Below are 21,328 nucleotides of genomic sequence, written 5' to 3'. Positions count from 1 at the left end.
AGAAAAACAAAAGTTTTTTCTAAAAGTAAATGTTCCACATATAATTTTGTCACAGTTGATGTATTTTTTTCTTTGAGAGAAAAAAATAAAATAATAATATAAGCCCATTAGTGGGGCTCAGAGAGCCAGAACAGGATTCCAGTTATGTTGAATGAGGTATTTCAATCTCAAAAGTTTACAAATCAGCAGAAGTATATAAAAATATAATTTGGTGTAGAAATAAATGTAATTCCTGGTAAGACTCATAAAATATCTTTTAGTTTTAGATTCTGAAGTCTGTAATATTTGATTGTAAAAAAAAAAAAAAAATGGGGTAAGTAGAAGGAAAATCCAAAAAAGTTTGGCAGTGACGGATAGAGTGATTCAACAGAGCCATCAAGAATGCTGAAACGAGGGGGCCCTAGGTGGCTTAGTCGGTTAAGCATCTGCCTTTGGCTCTGGTCATGATCCTAGGGTCCTGGGATTGAGCCCCACGTCCGGCTCCCTGCTCAGCGGGGAGGCTACTTCTGCCCCTGCCCCTCCACCTGTCTGTGCTCTCTCTTTCTCTCTCTCTCTCTCAAATAAATAAATAAAATCTTAAAAAAAAGAGAAAAAAAAAAAAACAATGCTGAAACCGGACACCTAATGTGAGACCTCAATGGCCAGAGTGGCTGGCTTCCCGAATTAATATAATCACTGAATAAATGTGGAAAAATGAAAAATAAGCGTTTCTTAAATAGCAGCATGTGAATTTCCTTAAGTTGCCTTAGTTGTTTTTCAAAACTTTAACCTTGTTTAACTATTAACACGGGATTTCCAAAATTCAAATACGGAATCCTGAGACAGGAAACTTGTGATTTTGAATCCATGTCTCAGTTCAGAAGTCCTATTTTCCTTTTGCAGAAAGTATAATGAAACTTGCATTCATTCTCTGCAGAAACATCATCAAATACTTGACCAAAATAGTTTGTGAAAAGTACAGCCCGCATAGATATTTATATGTTCTGTGCAAAATTAGATGTGTGTGTGTATATGCATTTGTATATTTTCTGTGCATGTATCTACATACTGAACGTCTTTTCTTTTACTTCTAGGGCTGTCAGAAAATAGAGGATTTTAATAATGTGATACCTGACGGCCTGACCTTGAGTTTTCTCATAGCCTTGGTTTCAAACAATGGAGATTATACATGTGTTGTTACATATCCAGAAAATGGGCGTACCTTCCATCTCACTAGGACTCTGAGTGTAAAGGTGGTAGGTAAGCATGATTTTTAAGTGCACACAACAACAATGCAGTAACTCTGGTTTGGCTCTTCATAGTTTATTACAAACAAGCGTGTCCATTCTATGAGAAAAGAGGTTTATCTTTTCTGTTCACTGCACTGGCCCTAGAGCCTCAGCAATTCCACGTACAGAGGAGGGGTTCAATAACTATTGGTCTACTGAATGAATTAATATGTGAATGAATGAAGGCAGTCTGGGGAGTGAAAAGAGTGCCAGAGGAATCTGTGTTCACCTTGTACCCTTGCCATTTATTAGCAATATGACTTTGATCAGGGTCTGGGTCTCCTTAGCTGTACTCTGGAACTAAGAGTACCTAACATTCAGTATAGCTGAGAACATTAGAAATAATATACATATTATGCTAGCCCAGTTCCAGGCAAACAGCAGAAACTCAATGAATTAAGTAGTTAAAATTATTATCACAAAAATGTTGTATTTGAATTCAATCAGCTCTGTCTTAGCTTTGCGCAGTGGCAGTATCGTAGCCAATGAGGTTTATCCGAGGTGCGATTATTGCTAATTGAAAACTTTCTCAGTCAGCTCTGTCTTCCTGTGGACTGGAACAGGGGTAGCTGAAGCTATTTGCCTGTGGTGTTCAACCTTTGCTTTGCACTGGTTGAGAGAATGGGGGGGGGGGTGAGAAATTCAGAAAGTGGAAAGAACAATGTCCAGGCAGAGTCAAAAGACTCCTATCAAACCCAGAAATTGAGAGAACCAATGTCACCATTTAGGGGAGAGCCCTAAATACCACTGTGCCCATGATACTAAAAAGGAGAGCATATCAGAGTGAAAATTTTTCACACCCCATCTTTTCATAAATGGAAACGTCAAGACCCAATAGCACAAAGTAACCTGTTTAGAGATGCTCTGTGAGTTAGTGTAAGAAGTGATTCCAAATCTCAGGTTTCTGATTCTTGGTGCAGAGCTTTCTCTACTAGCCTGACACCAGGTTCAGTGTAATTTTTAAGGGCTCTAACATAATAGTGCAAATAAAATTCAAATTGAAAAATTTTGTAATCCCCTCTCCTCTTCCTCTGCCTACTTTTGGAATAATGCTGGTCTGGGAAGTCATTCAGAAGAAAAATCAGACTAAATTTAGAACTTAACAGGAATGGGCTTTAAAAGCCAAATGAATAATCTAACCTTAAATCCATCTTGGCAGTTGTTTCTGATACAGATAGTTAAATGTATCCCTTTTTGGGAAGTTGAGAACAGGCATGCTTGTTCACCTTGATTTATAGATAAAGAAGTTGATAGATACTGATGTGGGGTAGGGTTCTTACCCAACTTTCAAGCAACACAAGTTTGTTTTTAAAGCTGTGAAGTACTGAGCACTTACTATATACCAATAGGATGCTTTAATATGCATTACTTAATTTAATATGCATGACTTAATTTAATCCTTCTAATGAACCTGTGCCGTGAATTTAATTATCCTCATTTTAGAGGTGAGGAAAATTAGCTTCTCAAAGATTAAGCAAAAAACTAGAGTCATATGGTTAGTATTTGACCAAGTAAGGATAAGAGCCCTGGTTGTTAAATCTTTGAAGCTTCTACTCTTAAGCACTACACTATAAAACCCCTTCAGGGTATTTTTATTTCAATTTAGAAATATAGAATACTATAAAGAGCAGCAGTCCTATGAATGAGCAGTCATTTGTCACATGCATTGGGTAGACTGATGTGCTGGCCTCACAACTGTGGTTTTAAATTTTCCATTTACTTAGTATTCATTTAATATTTACTTCTTTAACCAGGTCCCATACTAGACACCCTGGGCATGTTCTGGAGAAATATGTAGAAAAGAAACAATTGAGGAAGACATGAAAGCAATTTATTTTATAGTATGAGAAGGATATTTCATGTAAGCGTTGGGAAGCAAAAACACTGGTTAAATCTCCTATCCTGAAACATGGAGGCTACTTAGTATGTTACGTTTGTCTCTCTGCTTGTTTGAAATGAATGAAGTGTTGTAAATGACTCTACATTGAGCTGTGGGCCCTCACAGGAAGAATTGACAAACCATGCCAGGAAGTTGGGCAAAACTTCACAGAAGAGCAGCTCTTGGAAATGGGTTATGAGAGATGAGGGCTACATGATTTAACATCATCTCTCTTTTGTTTCTTCCTCTCTAAAACAGGCTCTCCAAAAGACGCATTGCCTCCTCAGATCTATTCACCCAGTGATCTTGTGGTCTACGAGAAAGAACCGGGTAATTATAGCTGTGCCTCTTAATTTCAGTTAGATTCTCTTAGTGACAAGGAATAAAAGTCATTTAAGTTAATGCATGCAAATAGAGGGCTTTTGTAAGGAAACACAGGAATTGAAACTGAAATCAAGGCAGCTCTGGAGATTAGCTCCTCCTCTGTTGTAGATCTCTCAGGCATCTCGGATTCTCAGCTTCTCTCTCCACAGCTGCTCCCTTCCTCCCCTGCAGTGGCTCCCCTCTCCTGATTAGTGATTTCTGTCTGATGTACACGTTAGCTTGCACACAGCTTGGGTTTGCCAAGACTGTGATATGAGCACAAGACATCCTTTAAGCTTCTGCTCCACTGTGGAGGGTCAGGGGTTGGAGCTCGGAGGTGAGACCGTGAATTTAATGGGTTAACAACTGGTAGAACTAGTACACCCTAATCAGAACTCTGTGGGATGTTTCCTATGGCTGTCTGGGTCTCCTTTTAAAAAGGTTTTTTTAGTTTTCATAATTTTCCATTCTGGACAAAAATCATTTGCAACTGACCGAATAAGGCATTGTGTGTTATTCTTCTGGCTCAAAGCCTCCCACAGTTAAACTGAAAACCATAGAAAATCTTAACAATTTTCTATATTGTATCCTTTACAATAAACTCACTCCAAACCCAATGAAAGGTGTAAAAGAACATATTTTTATAATGTACTAAAGATAACAGAGGTCGTGATCAAATGTAGGTTGAGCACAATGATGCCCTCCTGAAACTAAGGTAAGGTTTCAAATAGCGAGCTGCCTGTAAAAAAAAACAAAGAACACACAAAGGGGTCTGCCAACCCCAAATGGACCAAATTTCCTAGAATTCATAGTGGCTTTGTATAGTAATATGAACATTATTCCTGCTATTGGGGTAAACCCTTACTAATGACCTAGTGTGTTTCATCTACCTATCATATGGTTATAGAATCTATGTTCATGTTACCTTCCTGCATATTAATATAGAAACTGAAAGGGACAACATAAGAATCATGCATGAGAAGAGGGGATGAGGTAGGACCACCAGTGAGACAAACTTGCTTTCAAATTTGGATGACAATATAATTTGTCATCTCAACCTGCACACCTTTTGAGAGTGAAAGCAGTTGATATCAATAACTAAGAAAGCAAGCGTAGAACAGAGTTGTCCTGGGCAAACTGGAATGAAAGTCAGTCTGGGTCAAATTCTGGTTTGCCACTTATTAACAATTTCATCTAAGAGGGGCACCTGGGTGGCTCAGTCATTAAGCGTCTGCCTTCGGCTCAGGTCATGATCCCAAGGGTCCTGGGATCGAGCCCCGCATCAGGCTCCCTGCTCAGCGGGAAGCCTGCTTCTCCCTCTCCTCCTGCCCCTGATTGTGTTCCCTCTCTCGCTGTGTCTCTGTCTGTCAAATAAATAAATAAAATCTTTAAAAAAAAAAAAAAAAACACAAAAAAAAACCATGTCATCTAGCATGGCATTTAGCATCATTAAGCATTAGTTCTCACATCTATAAAACATGAATTTAAAAAAATACCCCATAGTATTTTGTTAAAATTAAATATTTAGCACAGTGAATTATATAAAGTTCTTAGTGAGGGTCCAGCTGCCCTTCCTGTTATTATCATTTTCTGCCTGGAGATCCCCCTGACCTCATGTTCCATCTCAGGAAGAAAACATAGATTTGTTATTCATAAATAGTAGTGTTTATAAACATATAAATATTTGCATTATATATATATATGTATATATGTAAATTGTCTTTAAACTTACTGACTGCACCCCGATAACCTGAGCATTTCAAGATCTGGCCTGCCTCTCAGTGTTGGCACTGCCCCATCTTTTCTGCACCAAGCATCAAAGGTCTGGAGACTCTCTCCTTAGTCACTGTTCGTGAGGGCAGTAACAAAGGATAAGAGTAGTCCATGGAAGTTTAGGGCTAAAAAGGTTCTTCTCAGAGCCTCTTTAAACAAATACTGCCATGGTACAGGATTTATGGATTGTATAAAAAGACGGTCATTCTGGAAATTTTGTATAAAACTGCCGTACTTCTTTTCTTGGTTTGTTTATTTTGCAATGAAGTATGGTACGTTACTATGGTAGGACACTTGAAAATTACTCAGAAGTATTTAAGTACATTTTTATAGCTTCTGATTAGTCACAGAGTGAAACCAGTGTAGCCGTTGAAGGTTACAAACTGATGGGTTAACTTGTTTTTTTTAGGAGAGGAGCTACTCATCCCCTGTAGAGTCTATTTCACTTTCCTGAAGGATGCTCGCAATGAGGTTTGGTGGACCATTGACGGAAAAAAGCCAGACGACACCAATATCGATGTAACTGTTAATGAAAGGTACCATTGGCTCAGCCAAGGGGTGATTGACGTTTGTCCCTCAACTGAATAGCCTCTGGCTTATACTAATCATTGAAAGTAAAAACTCTGACGTTGGCCCATCATTACCAAAAATCTGGAAGATTTTCAAATCTTTAGTGGCTGCATCCCAAAGCAGGATTACTAGACTTTCAATTCAAGACCCAGATATCTTCTAATAATCACACATTCATGATTCCCACTTGAAAGTAGATGGGGTGCATAGCCCACATGAATGAAGGGCCACAATACAGGGCTCTGAATACATGAAAGCTGGTCAGTGTGGCCCTGTTCTTTTCTTTCTCAAGTCTGTATTTATGCCTCAGATACATTGTATTAGTTTCTTGTCTTGCAGTAAACACATATTTCCTATCTTCCTCCTCATTCTTAACTCACATAGCATGCATGTTACATTTATAATTGATAATTATTTTTTTAAATATCGGCTAAATACATTCACATTCTTTAAATTTTATTTTTAAAGTGGATGAGGTGGCAATATAGCCCACTCTTAAAATAACAATCTGGGTCATTTTATTTCTAAATAAATATAAATTTTTGAAGGGGATTGGGTTGACAAGGAGGAAAATATGGGTCTTTGAAGACAAAAGATCCTTCCGTAAGTGAAGTACACAACTGCAAGACAACAGTTGGTTCACAGCGACAATAAATAAAAATTAGCAGCTGAACAACTAAATGACAAAGTAGTCCTAAGGCCGTGAGCCTTAACATGATATGCAAATACGTCTTTGGCTACTTGAACTTAAAGATGTGTCGTTCCTAATAGTAAACTCACACTTTGCACAGAAGTTATAAAATTTCTGCTTTACATCAAGTGCTATGCAAGATACTTCGTCCCTAACTGAGTAGATTTTATCAGAGTAGGAGTGATAGAGCAGAAATTTCAATATATTGTGATAAATGCAGTGACAAGAATATTGGATATTATCAGAAGGTTTAGTTGAGGATTCCAGTCAGTTTTAGGGGATTAGGCAGTGCTTCTCAGATGGTACAGTACCTAAATAAAGATTTGAAGGATGAGTAGAAATAAACTAGGTAAAGAAATAGAAAAAATGTTCCTGGTAAAAGGAACATCATGTGCAGTGGCTGGAATTTAGAGAAGCAGCACATATTTAAAGGTACAGAAGGAGTCTCCTGAAATTGGAGCCGTTTTTGCAGAAGGAATTGATTAAAGATGTGGCTGGAGGCACAAAGGGAGACTTATTAATCACTTTAAGGAATTCTGAACATTGTGGTTCCTATCCTCATAATAATAACGAATGAATGATAATGAAGATCATGCTGTCTGTCCTCACTGCTACGGCAACACAACTCAGTGTCCAGAGTGGAGCAGTGCAGCTCAGTTTAGGCTAAACCCGTCACAACCCTTGACCAAGTTCTCATGACTGACGGTCAGCCTCATTGGAAGGAGAACCTGGATGTCGCCTATAGGAGAGAGATTTTGTTTTCTCTTTGGAGCAAGTAGTTCCAAGGGATTTTAAATCTTGGTCTTAGACCCAAAGCACTTGATCACTGACATGCTGAGATTACGATGTATTTATTTTCATAAAGCTTACTTGCTTTGAGAAGTCTCTTCTTTTTATGTTAGGATTTAACCCATGGAGTTTCAGCCTTTTTACTGAAATATTCTACCTGTGTTCAAAATCCAAGCTTTGGGAATCCCCTAGCTATATGAGCATGAACTATTGCTGAGGATGATAAAAATTGCCTATATGAATATTTATTAAGAATTGTTCTAATACTTACACATTGACATACTCAATCCTCAGAGTTCTTGGGTAAGTCAATACATGTAATGCACTGTGTAGGCATTGCTACTTACCTCTCTTTCAAAGGAGGAACTCAAGACTTGGAAAGATTAGTTACTGTGCCCAAAGTATCTAGCCAGTAAATGGCAAAGCTTGGATCAAAACCCAGATGGATCTGGCCTCAGAAGCTTCTCTCTACACTGATACCAGAAGTTTGAGGGAAGGAGACATTTTGCTCTGAAGAGGGATCTGCCGTACGTTGCCAGCAATGGGATTTGATCTGGATACTGGGATTGTGTGTGGTATAGAAGGTAAAGAATGGCACTGGAATCTAGAAGCTACCCTCCCTTTGTAACCATTGGATCTCAGGCAACACAGCTTATGGACATTGTGGCCGCCCTCACCTCGGGGCCCTGTGGTTGTCTCCTTATCTGATTCACACATAGCACATGGCCCTGCGGTCTCATTCACGCTTTGATTTTCTTCCCCCTATTTCTAGTGTAAGTTTGACTGCAACTGAAGATGAAACAAGAACTCAGGTTTTGAACATCAAAAAAGTTACTGCTGAGGATCTCAAGCGCAACTATGTCTGTCATGCTAGAAATGCCAAAGGGGAGGTTGACAAAGCAGCCAAGGTGAAACAGAAAGGTAATGGATGCACTCAGCAGATGCATCTGTGAACTCCAAATGTAACAATGTGGTGAATAAGGAAAATGAGAAGACAGTGCTCCAGCACCTAGCACCTCTGGCACATAGTAATGAATCAAAGGTGAATTGAAAAAATCTTGAGGGAAAGTTTCCATCTACGTGAAGACACTTGAAATGTTGTTTCTCATACTTTTAGTAACTTAGTGCACATATGTGGCCAAAAATCCATTTGATTATGAAAATGAGGCATAATTTTATATCAGTACAGTCATGAAAAATGAAAAATAAGGAAAATATTTAAAGCTACCAAAGACATAGAGACTCTATAGTGCTAGAGTCACATAGAATTGTTGGCTTGTAAAGACCTTTTTAGAAATCATTGATGGCAGAGTTCAAGGGTCATAAAAATGACCATACCATATGACTTAATACTTTTGGAATTTTTCCTGAACAAATAACAGAAAGAGAATTATGTACCCATTGCTATTCTTAGAAGCATTATCTATAATAATGAAACATTATAAATAGCAACCATCTAATTATATTCAAGTAGTTAAGTAAAATATAAAATATTTCTTCTCAAAAATATAATTTTAAAATGATCATTATAAATACTATGTGTCAGTATTCAAACAGATTTAGAACATACCACTAGCCACAATTGCTAAAATGAAAATTATTTAAACTATGACTTAAGGATTTCTATGTTGATATTACTAATTTTTTCTACAATAAATAAAAGTGATAAAGCTCTCTTGTGTGAGCTGTTGCTACTGAAACAGACAATGTCTAAAATTATCTTTGGGTCTCTCACCTAACACAGAACCCCAGGCAATTAATCCCTTCAAGAATGTGTTTCAATGACCTAGAGAAAGATAATGATGATTTATCACACATGCAGTCACGTCATTCAGAATCAACATGGATCCTTCTGTCAGATAGAGCCTATAATATTTATACCAAAAGTAAAAAAAGAAAAAAGAAAAAGAAATTAATTCATAGCTATTACATTTTGCAGTGGGATTCAAACCTTTTTTTTTTTTTTTTTTTTTAAAGCTGATGCAAAAACAGCCTTCACTGTAACATTTCATTATAATTTAGAAAGTAAAAAGCAAAATCCTCAAGTCTATATGCCACTTAAGAAGTCTTAGGGGATTGGTTCTGGATAGTTCATTGCTTCTGCCCCTCAGAAGCCAGTGTAAAGCAACGAGACTCATCCAAATAATATAAGACAGTTTCCCAAAGTTAGTTCCTAAGAATACTACTAGGACTCTTTATAGTACTGCCGTTCATTATATGTACTCTAGACTCAGATGGCCTGTATTGGAATCCCGGTTTCTGTGCATCCTAACTCTGTGATCTTGAAAAAATCACTTAACCTCTCAGAGCTTCAATTTCTTTATATAAGTAGGCAAATGATACCACTGTCTCATAAGGTTGTTTTAAGGTACTCAGCACAATTACTGGCCTATATAGATATATATTAAGTGCTCAACAAATATTAAGTCTACTTATTACTTCCACAAAATTTTCACAGGTGTTATTTGACAAAGACTTTTACAGTAAATAAAGTATCATTAAAGGCTAGGTTAGGGCGCCTGGGTGGCTCAGTTGGTTAAGCGACTGCCTTCGGCTCAGGTCATGATCCTGGAGTCCTGGGATCGAGTCCCGCATCGGGCTCCCTGCTTGGCGGGGGGTCTGCTTCTCCCTCTGACCCTCTTCCCTCTCGTGCTCTCTGTTTCTCATTCTCTCTCTCTCAAATAAATAAATAAAATCTTTAAAAAAAAAAAAAGGGCTAGGTTAAACAAAATCAATCAAGTTATTTTAGTCAAGGGCCCCTTAGAGTCTTTACATTATTAACACTTGGTGTGAATACCTGAGGGGAATTGGAACATAGGGGGCAGGGGTTTTTTTTGTTTTTTGTTTTCAAATATATTTGATTCCAGAAGTATGGAGCATTTTGTGGGACTCGTTTTTTGAAGCATGTGTTTTGGGAAACAATTATGGAGGATGACATAAATTAATTACTTATTGTCAGGTAGGATTGAACAATCAATTAAAATCATGTTTAGTCTAGGAGTGATGCAGAAGTTTGCCTGCCAGAGCTACGTGAGTAGCTCCCTTTCACACAAGGCCATGCTCTGAATGGTTGAGTATGAATGGCATCAGGAACGTGAAATGACAGGTGCATCCACTAACTGGATGATCTGTGCTGAAATTACATTAGTATTACATAGAATCCAGCCTGGGCTGTGTACATCTTGTGGTACCAGAGGTGTTGAGGGTTTATAACGTGGCTTCTATTCTGGGCCAGGTAATGCTGGGATTCAGAGGGGATATCTGTGTTCACATTCATACGTCATATATAGTGAGTCCTTCTCTGGATTCATTGAGAAAGCATTCTATGTCTTTCATCAAAAAGATGACAGGAAGGGCTCAAAATAAAAAGGATTCACTGGGATAGGTCTTTGGACAGTGCAATTTCATGTAGTCAGTTAAAGCAAAGTATCAAAGGAGAGGCAGCTGATGTAAATGTGTTAAACATGGAGTTGTTTTATAATAGGAGAGAGGTGGGGACTAATGCAAGGTGTGTTGAACTTTATGAGAAACTGCCAAACCTATTTTCGAAGAGGTTGTACCATTTTATACTTCCATTAGCAATGTATATAAATTCCAGGTGCTCTACATCCTTACCAACTTTTGGAGTTGTCAGATTTTTCAATTTTAGCCATCCTAGTGAGTGGGTACTAGTATCACACTATATTTTTTTTTAATTTGCATTTTCAGATACTAGTGATGTTGAGTACTTTTTTATGGACTTACTGACCATGAATTAATAGTTCTTCCTTTGTGAAGTAGCCATTAAAATCTTTAGCCCATTTTGTTCTTGGGTTGTTTGTTAATGCTATATATATATCAGATATATGACTTTGTGAATATTTTCACTATTGTGCATTCATTTTACTTTTGATGAGCAGAATTTTAAAACATTTGATGAAGTCCATTTTATCACTTTCTTCTATTATGGTTAGTACTTTCTAAATCCTGTGTTAGCAATCTTTGATTTTTGAAAATCTTAGCTTTTTCTTTTATACTTTAGCCTATGATTCATTTCAAAATTTTTTTTATACTGTGAGGTATGGATTAAGTTTTAGTGTCTTGTTTTATTTTGTTTTACATATAGAAATCAGTTCTAGCCTCATATTGAAAAATCTCTCCCTTTTTTACTGAATTGCTTTGACAACTTAGCCTAAAATAATTAACTCTATGAGTGTGGGTCTATGTCTCCATTCCCTATTCTGTTCTATCAATCTGTTCATCTCTCTTTAGTCAAATACTACTTTGTCTTGACTAATAGCTTTAAACTAAGTCATGAAGTCAGAAACTATTGTCTTCCTCCTTTTTTCTCTTCAAAGATTAATCTGACTATTCTGAAAACCATATTATTCTTTCATACAGGTTTTAGTATCGGCTTGTAAATTTCTACGTAAGAGTGTGCTGGGATTAGATTGGGATCATATTAAATTTATAAACTGATTTGGGGAGAATTGAAATCATAATGATATTGAATTTTCCAATCCATGAACATGATATATCTCTCAATTTATTTAGTTCTCATTGATTTTTCTGAGCTTTTTTTTTTTTTAGTTTATGTATACAGGTCTTGCACATGTTAAATTTAGCCCTAAGTATTTTGTTTCTGTTGCTATTATAATGGTATTTTTAAAATTCCACTTTTCAATTGCTCATTGATCAAAAATAGAAATGAATTAGTTGAGTTTTATGTTTTGATCTTGGTCTTTTGACTTTTCCAAATTCACTGCTTAAATGGGGTTTCTGCTTGTTTTGTTTGTTAGGTTCCTTAGCATTTTCTATACACTTGATTGTGTCACCCATATATAAACATACTTTTCCTCCTTCCTTTCCAAACATTACACCTTTGATTTATTTTTTCTGCCTCTTTCACTCTCTTGGATATCCCAGTACCATGATCAGTAGAAATCAAAGCAGCCATCCTTGCATTGTTCCCTATCTTAGAGGATATGCATTCAGTTTTTATATATTAAATATGATGTTAATTGTAGGTTTTTTTGTAGCTGACTTTTATCTATGTGAGGGATTAATTTATTTTTGGTTTGCTGAGAGAATTATAATTCCCGTGTGTGTGTGTGTGTGTGTGTGTATATATATATATATATATATATATAAATTATGAGTATATATATATACATATATATGTATAAATGATGAGTGTCTGTTGAAATTTATCAAATTCTTGGTGTAGTTTTATTTTACTATATCTTACTTAGGGTTTTTTAAACTTCTTGGTTCCATGAGTTTATTATATTTTTCATTTACTTTGAAAAAAACTTCAGCCATTATTTCTTCAGATATGTTTTGCTCATTCATTCATTCATTCTTTCCTTTTCTTCTAGTAGTCCCATTAAATTTAATATAGATCACTCAGGGTTGTTCCACAGGCCACTGAAATTCTCATTTTTATTTCATCCTTCCTTTGTTCCTGTGTTTCAATTTGGGTAGTTTCTAGTTCCCACTAATCATTTCTTTATTGATGTTTAATCTGCAGCAATTTTAATTTCAGAATTGTATTTTTCAGTTTTTGGATTTCCATTTCTCCATAAAAATATCCCTATTGATATTTCCTATTTGCTGTTAATGATCTTCATTGTCTTTTTTTTTAATTCAACAGGAATATTTATAATACTCATTTTATAATACTCATTTTAAAGTGCTTATCTGCTAATTCCATCATCTTTGTCAATTCTGATATGGGGTTTTTTAAAGATTTATTTATTTATTTGAGAGAGAGAGAGAGCATGCAAACAGGGGGAGGGGCAAAGGAAGAGGGAGAGAGAATTTCAAGCTGACTCCCAGCAGAGTGCAGAGCCCGAGGTGGGGCTTGATCTTAGGACCCTGAGATCATGACCTGAGTCAAAGCCAAGAGTCAGACGCTTAGCTGATAGAGCCATCCAGGTGCCCCTCTGATTCTGTTTTTATTGGCTGATTTTTCTTCGGATTATGGGTCTTTTTTTTTTTTTCTTTTTCTTGTCTTGTTTTTTTTTTTTAAACATATGCTGGACAGGGGCGCCTGGGTGGCTCAGTTGGTTGGGCGACTGCCTTTGGCTCAGGTCATGATCTGGAGTCCCTGGATCGAGTCCCGCATCAGGCTCCCTGCTCGGCAGGGAATCTGCTTCTCCCTCTGACCCTCCCCCCTCTCATGTGCTCTCTCTCATTCTCTCTCTCTCAAATAAATAAATAAAATCTTTAAAAAAATAAAAAAAATAAAAAAAATAAACATATGCTGGACATTATGTATGTTGCATTATTGAGTGTCTGATTTTTGAAAGCGAGTATTGTTTTATTCTCATAGGGAGTTAATTTACGTGCTTAACAGCTTGCTTTTTTGAAGTGTTCTGCTTACCTTTGCTAGAGTACATCTAAAAAACAGCCTTTTCTCCAAGGCCAGACTGGACATATCTAGACTATCTGGGGTCTCTACCTAACAACACGGGGAGCTACCCAAAGTGTCTTTACTCTGGTCTTAACTCAAGTGTCCCCCAGCCCTGCATGTGCACCTAGAGTTGTTCAGTTCCCAGTCTCCTGGAAGCTGTTCCTTCCCTGGTAGTTTCTTTCACTAGCCCCTGTTCTTTGCCTGATCTTGTCAAGCATCATCCAACCTATGCAGAGCTTTATATTTTTCCAAAGACTTGAGGTCACCCCTTGCAGACTTATAGAGTGCTTCTTCCACACAGTGTTCTTCCCTCTTTACCCAGGCCTGTAAATTCAACCCAACTCAGTAGTTCTGAACTGTGATTCCTGTGTCCTTAGCTGACCGTGATGACTATACTTGTGGTTTTCCCTGTTCTCTGTCATGGTCTGAAAGTGCCTTTAGGCAAGAAGCCAGTGTGATGGTGGGGCTCAACTGTTTGGTGTCCTTTCTCACCCAGATCACACACAGACCGACTACCAGTGGGCCCACCTTAGGAAAACTGTCATTGTAAATACTATGGTGAGAAAGCCACTCCAGTATCCTTTCCTTCTCTAAGGCCAGAAGCTGATGGGCAAAATGCACACATTTTAAAACACTATGATAGTCAAACAAAGCAGGTCTGCGGGTTAATTCAGTGACAGCTCTCTGGTTTACTGTCATCTAAATAAAACATTCTAATTGTTTGTCATTCAGAGAAGTGGCCGCTACATGATTCCCCAAATTATCAAGAAGTCTCAGCAATTTAATGAAGAACAGGCACAGGTTCTGTGGCAGGAGATACTTGGAAGTCCAGTGTCAAGCAGCTGGTGTTGGGCTCAGAGCCCCTGTGGATAGCAAGGCCCCAACTAATGAAAAGGAAGAAAATAAGTTAGGTTCCCAAGAAGAAACAAGATTGTAGACCAGTAACTTGAAACAGGGAAAAAGACTGGAGCTAAAGTCCTGGATTGGTTTAACTCAGGGCGGTTAGCTGGAAATGGGGACCTTGGAGCCCGTTATTACTGTCGAACTGGAAAAGGAGTGGAGGGGATTCTGATTCAGGGAATAACAGCAGAGCAAGTGGCTAAAATTAGCTATATCCTAAATCAATTATAAGTGAGATCAAAGAGTGAAGTTGTTTAGGAGTGCAATTTGGTCAAATTGCATCACCCCTTCCTGATTGGAAACCCTTTGGTCTGGGATTGCATCAGAATAAAATCTTTATGCCAAAACAATGGAGGTTCCAGCTGGGGCAGACAGAAAATGTGGGCTGAGGGTCATCCTTTCCCTGCAAGCCAGCAAAGCTTTATAGGAAAGCTTTTTAGAACATTTTCTGCATGTGATTCAAGCCATTTAGAAATTCAGGCTTGTGGATTACTTATCTTAAGAGTTCAATTAGTGAAATAGTATTAGAACCTCTTGATGTCATCAAGATGGCCCCCACAAAATACAATCTGTAAACATGACCCATGTCATTAAATGACCCAAAACCAAAGTAAAAATCCACACTAAAAATAAAATAGGCAGTAGTAAAATGAATGTGGCAGAGGGAAATTTATGAGGGTAATTGATCTCTTGATCATTAGGCAAGATATCTATTGATATTTTTTCTTAAATCCATTTCAGGTAAGTGCATCCGCTGACCTCTTTTTTTTTCTTCCCTATTACAAAATGTCCAGCCAGAAGGACCCAAAATAACTGAGCAAATAATGAAGATGACAGTGGGAATTACCCCAGTGTACTGTTAACATAACATGTGCTCAGAAATACCAAGAACACAGCAATTTTCATGCCAGCTACCCAAATTGATCTTAGTAAATTCTCAGCAATTGCACTGACATAGCTTTTGACATTCAGTGATGGAGTTTTCTTATTTTAAACACCATTATTCATGGAATGAGCATGAGAATACCTGGTAATAATTCTGCACTGTGGAGTTCCGGGCTATCTCTGAGATAGGATTAGCATCCCGAGTTTAGGATAATGAACTTGAAACTCTAAGATCTGCCCTTTAATTAGAGAACTTCAGGCTCAGCTCCATACTGCTTACCATTTTCACCTTAGGAGAAATACCTGTTTCAAAAGGGATTTTTCCACTAGTATATGATCAATAATTAAACTTCATGGCAGAACTCTGCAAAGATCTCTGGACTTTGGAGTCAGAGAGCCTGGATTACAATCCTAGCTTTGAACAAAATTCCTCTGTGCCCACCTTGGCAAGCACTTAACACAATGTTCAGGTGACGAAAAAGCCTTTTCTCATTATCTGACCTGATATACCTCTTCTGCCCCAGCCCAGCCTCTCAGTTCCCCCACCCCCATCATATTACCTTGCTTTATTTCCTTTATGACACCGATCACTACCTAGCAATAGTTGTCCTATTATTTATTTCCTTATTTATTTCCTTGCATTGGAATATTAACCCTAAGAGGGCAGAAACCCTTTTGGTCTGATCTACCATTGTATCCCCAACAGCTTCTGGCAAATAATAGATGTTAATAAGTAATTGTCAAATCAACTATTAGATAATTTCAGCCACTCCTTCTTCAGATCCAAATATTCTATTCCTTCATCAAACACTTAGGCTTCATTATCACAAGCTAATAAAGCAACCAAATAAAGTTGTTGATGCATAATAGTACTAGATTTCTTTTAAATATTTCAGAATGGTTCTATCTGGAAACGTTCATTGAGATCCTATGTATTCTAGCGGTAGGATGGTTGAAGAAAACATAGGCTTACCTAGAAGACTATAGATGTAGAGTTTAGTGGGGAGTGAGAGAGAGGGAGCAGCAGACTTGTAGACGAATTACAATAGAGTACAAATGCTATAATAGAATTGTAAACAATGAGAAGAGTAAGAATTTCTGCCAGGCAGATGTCAGGTTGCAAGAGGAGTTTTAATCTAGGAAAGCTTATACAAAATAATGACATTTGAGCATGGACTTAAAAACTAAAGAAAAAGAAATAACTATTTTCCGCCAGAAGTCCCAGCATGAGCAAAGACATGAAGCAAAATCTTCCTGACATTTCTGAGGGGAAGGTGCTGGTAAATGAGCCAGTAGGGTGGTTGGTGGTTTGGTCATGACAGACCTTCTTTACAGGCTGAGTTAAAACAGTTCTAGTTTTTAGGAAGTCAGGAAGTACCTCATTCTATTTCTGATAGTTCCAAAGAAATTGCTAAAATGCCTCTCATATAAAAGTAAGCAGATAACATGGGAATCTGTCCATACTGGATATTGCAAGTTAACTTTCAGAATGTGTATCCTAGAACTGTAAGCCTGGGAAGATACTTTCAAACCCAAGCATACTCAGCATTTGGTGGATACCCTCTGTTTCTGCCCAGTGAAAATAAGATTTTTGAGGCTTTTTTCCAAATTTATAGGAAAGGAAATTAATTTTTTTTTCCATATGGCACTGACGAGAGGATGTAATTAAGACTAATGGAAACACATTAAGATTTTCACAACCCAAATGCTCCAACAATTACATTTCTATCAGTATCACGGTCTGGTCTGGGTAGTAGTAAGGATTCCATCCCAAGAGATGGACAAACAGAAGATGAAATTACACTTTTCAAAAATATTTTTGAGGAGATTCATGTATCAGATCATGAGTTGAATGAGATGACCTTCTAAATCCTTTCTAATGCTAAAATGTGTATATAACTAATATACCATTTATATACCATTAATATGTATTTATATAATATCAAAGTCTATTCAACTCACCTAGTAGTTTAAAACACCTACATCAGGTGCTGGAAACAAAAAGATAAATATGACATGGTCTGGCATTAAAACATAGTGCTTAAAGCCTATCATGTTATCTCTGCTTGTTCACACATATAAGTCAGGTGCATGGCTCAGCTGCCTGGTTTACCCAGCTATTTGCAGGATGAGGGATCACTGTGATCACCACATAGAAATCAATTGTTTCTTTGTTGTTCACTCCACTGATAGCTCCAAGATACACAGTGGAATTAGCATGTGGTTTTGGAGCCACAGTCCTGCTGGTAGTGATTCTCATTGTTGTTTACCACGTTTACTGGCTGGAGATGGTCTTATTTTACCGGGCTCATTTTGGAACAGATGAAACCATTTTAGGTGAGTAATAAAAGTTTGATGTAAATACCTTCTTCTATTGTCATTTTCAGAAAACATGTTGGCTTGATAAAAGCTAGAATAACTGGGAGATTTAATCAAACTATCTTTGGTTTCAGCCCTTACTATTAAAAATCCTTCTAATGTATATTATTTTGCTTTCTTGGTTCAGTATGTGTTTAGTCTAGATTAGCCTGTCCAAATAGAAACACAATGCAAGCCACATATGTAATATAAAATTTTCTAGTGGCCACAGTAGGAAAAGTAAAAAGAAAGTGAAAATTACTTTAATAATATATCTTATTTAACCCAGTGTATTTGAAATATTATTATCTTAGCATATCATGCATATTTAAAAGCTAGTGGTGATATTTTAGTCTTATTTTTTGGTTTTCAAAATCTCATAATTTAGCATGTGTTATATTTTAAACTGAAAGCACATCTCCATTCCGCCCAGCTCCATTGCAAGTGTTCGAGAGCTACGTGTAGTTGTGTGTGCCGTACCTGGACTGTGTAGGCTTACACTCTTTGTACTGAAGGGTGGTCCAGGCACCAGCAACATCAGCATCCACGGGAGCTTGTTAAAAGGAAAATCTTAAGCCTAACCCCTATTCTGAGTCAGGATCTACATTTTAACAATATTCCCAAATGATTCAAGTGCACATTGAAGTTTTAGAAGCACTGTCCTAGTGCAAATTTGCCTGGTGACAAGAAAGGAGCAATTAAACATCCTAATTCTTAGACTCATCCCATAAAGATTTTCATTCCGTAGTGTGGCGGAAGAGACAAAGAACCTGTCTTTTTACTGAGAGGTGATGTTTATAATTAGGCACCTTTGGGAAAGATGGGTTTATGGAATCTAAGTATATTTTTAATTGTAGTTATTTTCAGGTATAAATAACTTAGACACTTTCTAAAAGTTTTGCTCCATTCATAATTCTAATATATTAGTAGTGACAAACTAAGATGGGAACCATAAATTTTCGGTATGGTATTAATGGCCAGCACCTATGACTGACTATTTGCATCCTGATTGTGTTAATTCATAGTTGAATGAGCCAAACCTCATTTATTTTCCACTATAAAAACTAAACTTAGCGATATGAGAGTAGAAGACACATCGGAAAAAATTTGCAATTACACCTTAAAATAGTCATTTTGCCTGGAGACCTGTCACAAGTGGGAAATCACCCTGAAATCTGTCAGATAATTCATACATGTAAAAAAGTGAAAATGTCGAATATGCAAAAGTTCAATTTAAGAAAAAATGCAGTATGATGGTGAAACTTTTCTAATTTGTATTGGATCTCTCTTCCTTTTGCTAGATGGGAAGGAATATGATATTTATGTATCTTATGCAAGGAATGCTGAGGAAGAAGAGTTTGTGTTACTGACCCTCCGTGGAGTTTTGGAGAATGAATTTGGATACAAGCTGTGCATCTTTGACCGTGACAGTCTACCTGGGGGAAGTAGGTATTTCACATGAGTACAAGTGACGCCACCCTGCATGGCAAAGGGAATCCTCAGTTTGGGGTCATGTGTGAGAGTCATGGCAGAGTTCTGTGTTGGCATCTTTGGATACTGAACGTCCAATTGTTTGATGTAATAGAGACTTCTTTAGGAATAAAATTATCTCCTAAGTTGTAGATTATTGAGGTGCCATTTATGGTACTAAAATAGTTTCCCTTGCAAGCCCTAAGAACTCCAGGTCAGAAAAGTATGGATGTGCAGTGGATTAGGACTCTATTAAATACCTCAGTTTTAAATGTTCTGCTTACACACATTTAGATTTTTAGAAGGTTTAAGCTAACCTGCATTAATTTCCCTAGGATTTTTTTTTTTTTTTTTTTTTTTGCAAACATTGAGTTTAAGCAACACTTTTATGAAGACTGAGGTTTACTTGATTTTACTAAGAATGAGTTTGTGAAGAGAATGCATGGAGTTTTTCTTTATAGTACTCACTGATAAAATTAGAATATTTCCCTGTGGCATTTGCTAATTTCCTTTTCCTCACTTTTGTTTTCTCGCAAGCCTATGCTATTAAACCCCCCCTTTTCTTGGGTCTGTTTCCTCCTTTCTACCAGCTCATACATTTGAGATGTAGTTTAAAATTTTAAAAAGACCAGTATTTCTAGAAACTTGAATTGCTGAATAATAAAAATGCATCTCAAATTTTCAAGTCTACCCAGTAACATACAAAGTGATGGTCCATTTGAGTCTGTTTTAATAAATACCTAATAGCATTCCTAAACCCACTGTTGAACTTTGTGCTATTGAAATGCATGTAATATGTTTATTCCTCAGCAAAACAAACTAGTTTTCCTTCCCTCCAATCCTGTTTATGTTCATCATTTCAGATGTTTTAAAAATGTCATATGGATAATGGAGATACAAAACAGACTTAAATGTTTATTTTCATTTTGAATTAGCTGGACCACTTATTTTATCTCCTTAGCCATTACCTAGAAGTCCATCATGCTAGTGTTCTACAGTATCATTTTGCCAGGAAATGATGACTTGATTATACAGTTAAGGGACAAATTCCACTCATTTTAAGACTTAAAATCCTAAGTCACTTATTCATCCATTTATTCATTCATTCTGCCATTCAACAAATATTTATTACAGTGTGAAAGTTATATAAAGACATACAGTATAACAGCAATGATCCTCCAATAGGGGTTGATAATTCTTTGAAGACTTCAAGTTCTACATAATTACTCTTGCATCTTGCTTCTGATGGTCAGTCCTTGTGATCTGCATTCTCCCTGCTGCTCTTCGTCTTCTTTGCCTCTGGGTCTCTTTCCATGCTTACACACGGTCTGCCTCCAGCAATACTGCATGGAGTAGATAATGACTGATTCCTGGATTCTCCTCCAGGCTGCACATGGAATTTTAATTGCAAGTCTTTCCCCTTTGCCTCTGTACCTATGAAGATGAAGGGGCAGAATGACAGCTTAGGGGAGTATTTTAAGCCATGAAATAGCTTCCCACAACACTAGTGCATTCCCTGGAATTGACTTCTATTGGAACCCCAGGTAAAGGATCATACAGTCCTAGACAAGCAGCCTTGAGGAGATGGATTATTCCCAAGAATTTAGTGACAGGAACTAACCAGAGCCTTTGACAACAGAATAAAATTACACTGAATTTCCTTTTTCCCTGTTTCTTCTTCTTCTTTTCTGACCTGAAGAAAGCATTTGCCTGTTAGCAAAGGCAGACACGTCAGCTAGCAGCCTACCGAAACGCATGTCTTCATAGTAATGATAGGAGTTTACGGAGAAAGATCTAGGGACTAATTTAGGCTCTAGAGCAGAGAGCAGAATAGAAAGCTGAGCTGAGAATGTGATGCCAGCCAAAATGCCATTCAGTGGGCTAGCCTTTTCTAAGTTCCTATTCTAAGGACATAGTGATACCAGTCTGAGTCGGGTAGGAGTCTGGCAACAGAGAGGGACTTTCAGAAAATGAATGTTCCTACTCTT

The 21,328-nt window shown here is 37.2% G+C and overlaps 1 protein-coding gene and 1 non-coding gene across 9 annotated transcripts in view; both read left to right on the top strand.

Moving 5' to 3' along the window:
- Window positions 1–21,328, top strand: part of IL1RAP (interleukin 1 receptor accessory protein) — a 134,596-nt gene that overhangs the window by 99,671 nt on the left and 13,597 nt on the right. For all 8 annotated transcript variants that reach the window (XR_004299814.1, XR_004299815.1, XR_004299811.1 and 5 more), the window contains 6 exons: window positions 1,074–1,239; window positions 3,406–3,477; window positions 5,693–5,819; window positions 8,106–8,254; window positions 17,706–17,849; window positions 19,172–19,315. Coding sequence is in view for 2 of the 8 variants with exons in the window: in XM_032406915.1 (XP_032262806.1) it covers window positions 1,074–1,239; window positions 3,406–3,477; window positions 5,693–5,819; window positions 8,106–8,254; window positions 17,706–17,849; window positions 19,172–19,315 (802 nt within the window). In the remaining 6 variants the exon portion in view is untranslated. The remainder of the gene's footprint in view (window positions 1–1,073; window positions 1,240–3,405; window positions 3,478–5,692; window positions 5,820–8,105; window positions 8,255–17,705; window positions 17,850–19,171; window positions 19,316–21,328) is intronic.
- On the top strand, window positions 1,725–1,865 carry LOC116634225. Its single transcript, XR_004299912.1, has one exon. It is a non-coding gene; the product is annotated as a U4 spliceosomal RNA (small nuclear RNA).

This window comes from Phoca vitulina, unplaced genomic scaffold (genome assembly GCF_004348235.1).
Source record: "Phoca vitulina isolate PV1807 unplaced genomic scaffold, GSC_HSeal_1.0 scaffold8, whole genome shotgun sequence".
In the NCBI taxonomy this organism is placed as follows: Eukaryota; Metazoa; Chordata; class Mammalia; order Carnivora; family Phocidae; genus Phoca; species Phoca vitulina.
This window is presented reverse-complemented; position numbering and strand designations above follow the sequence as displayed.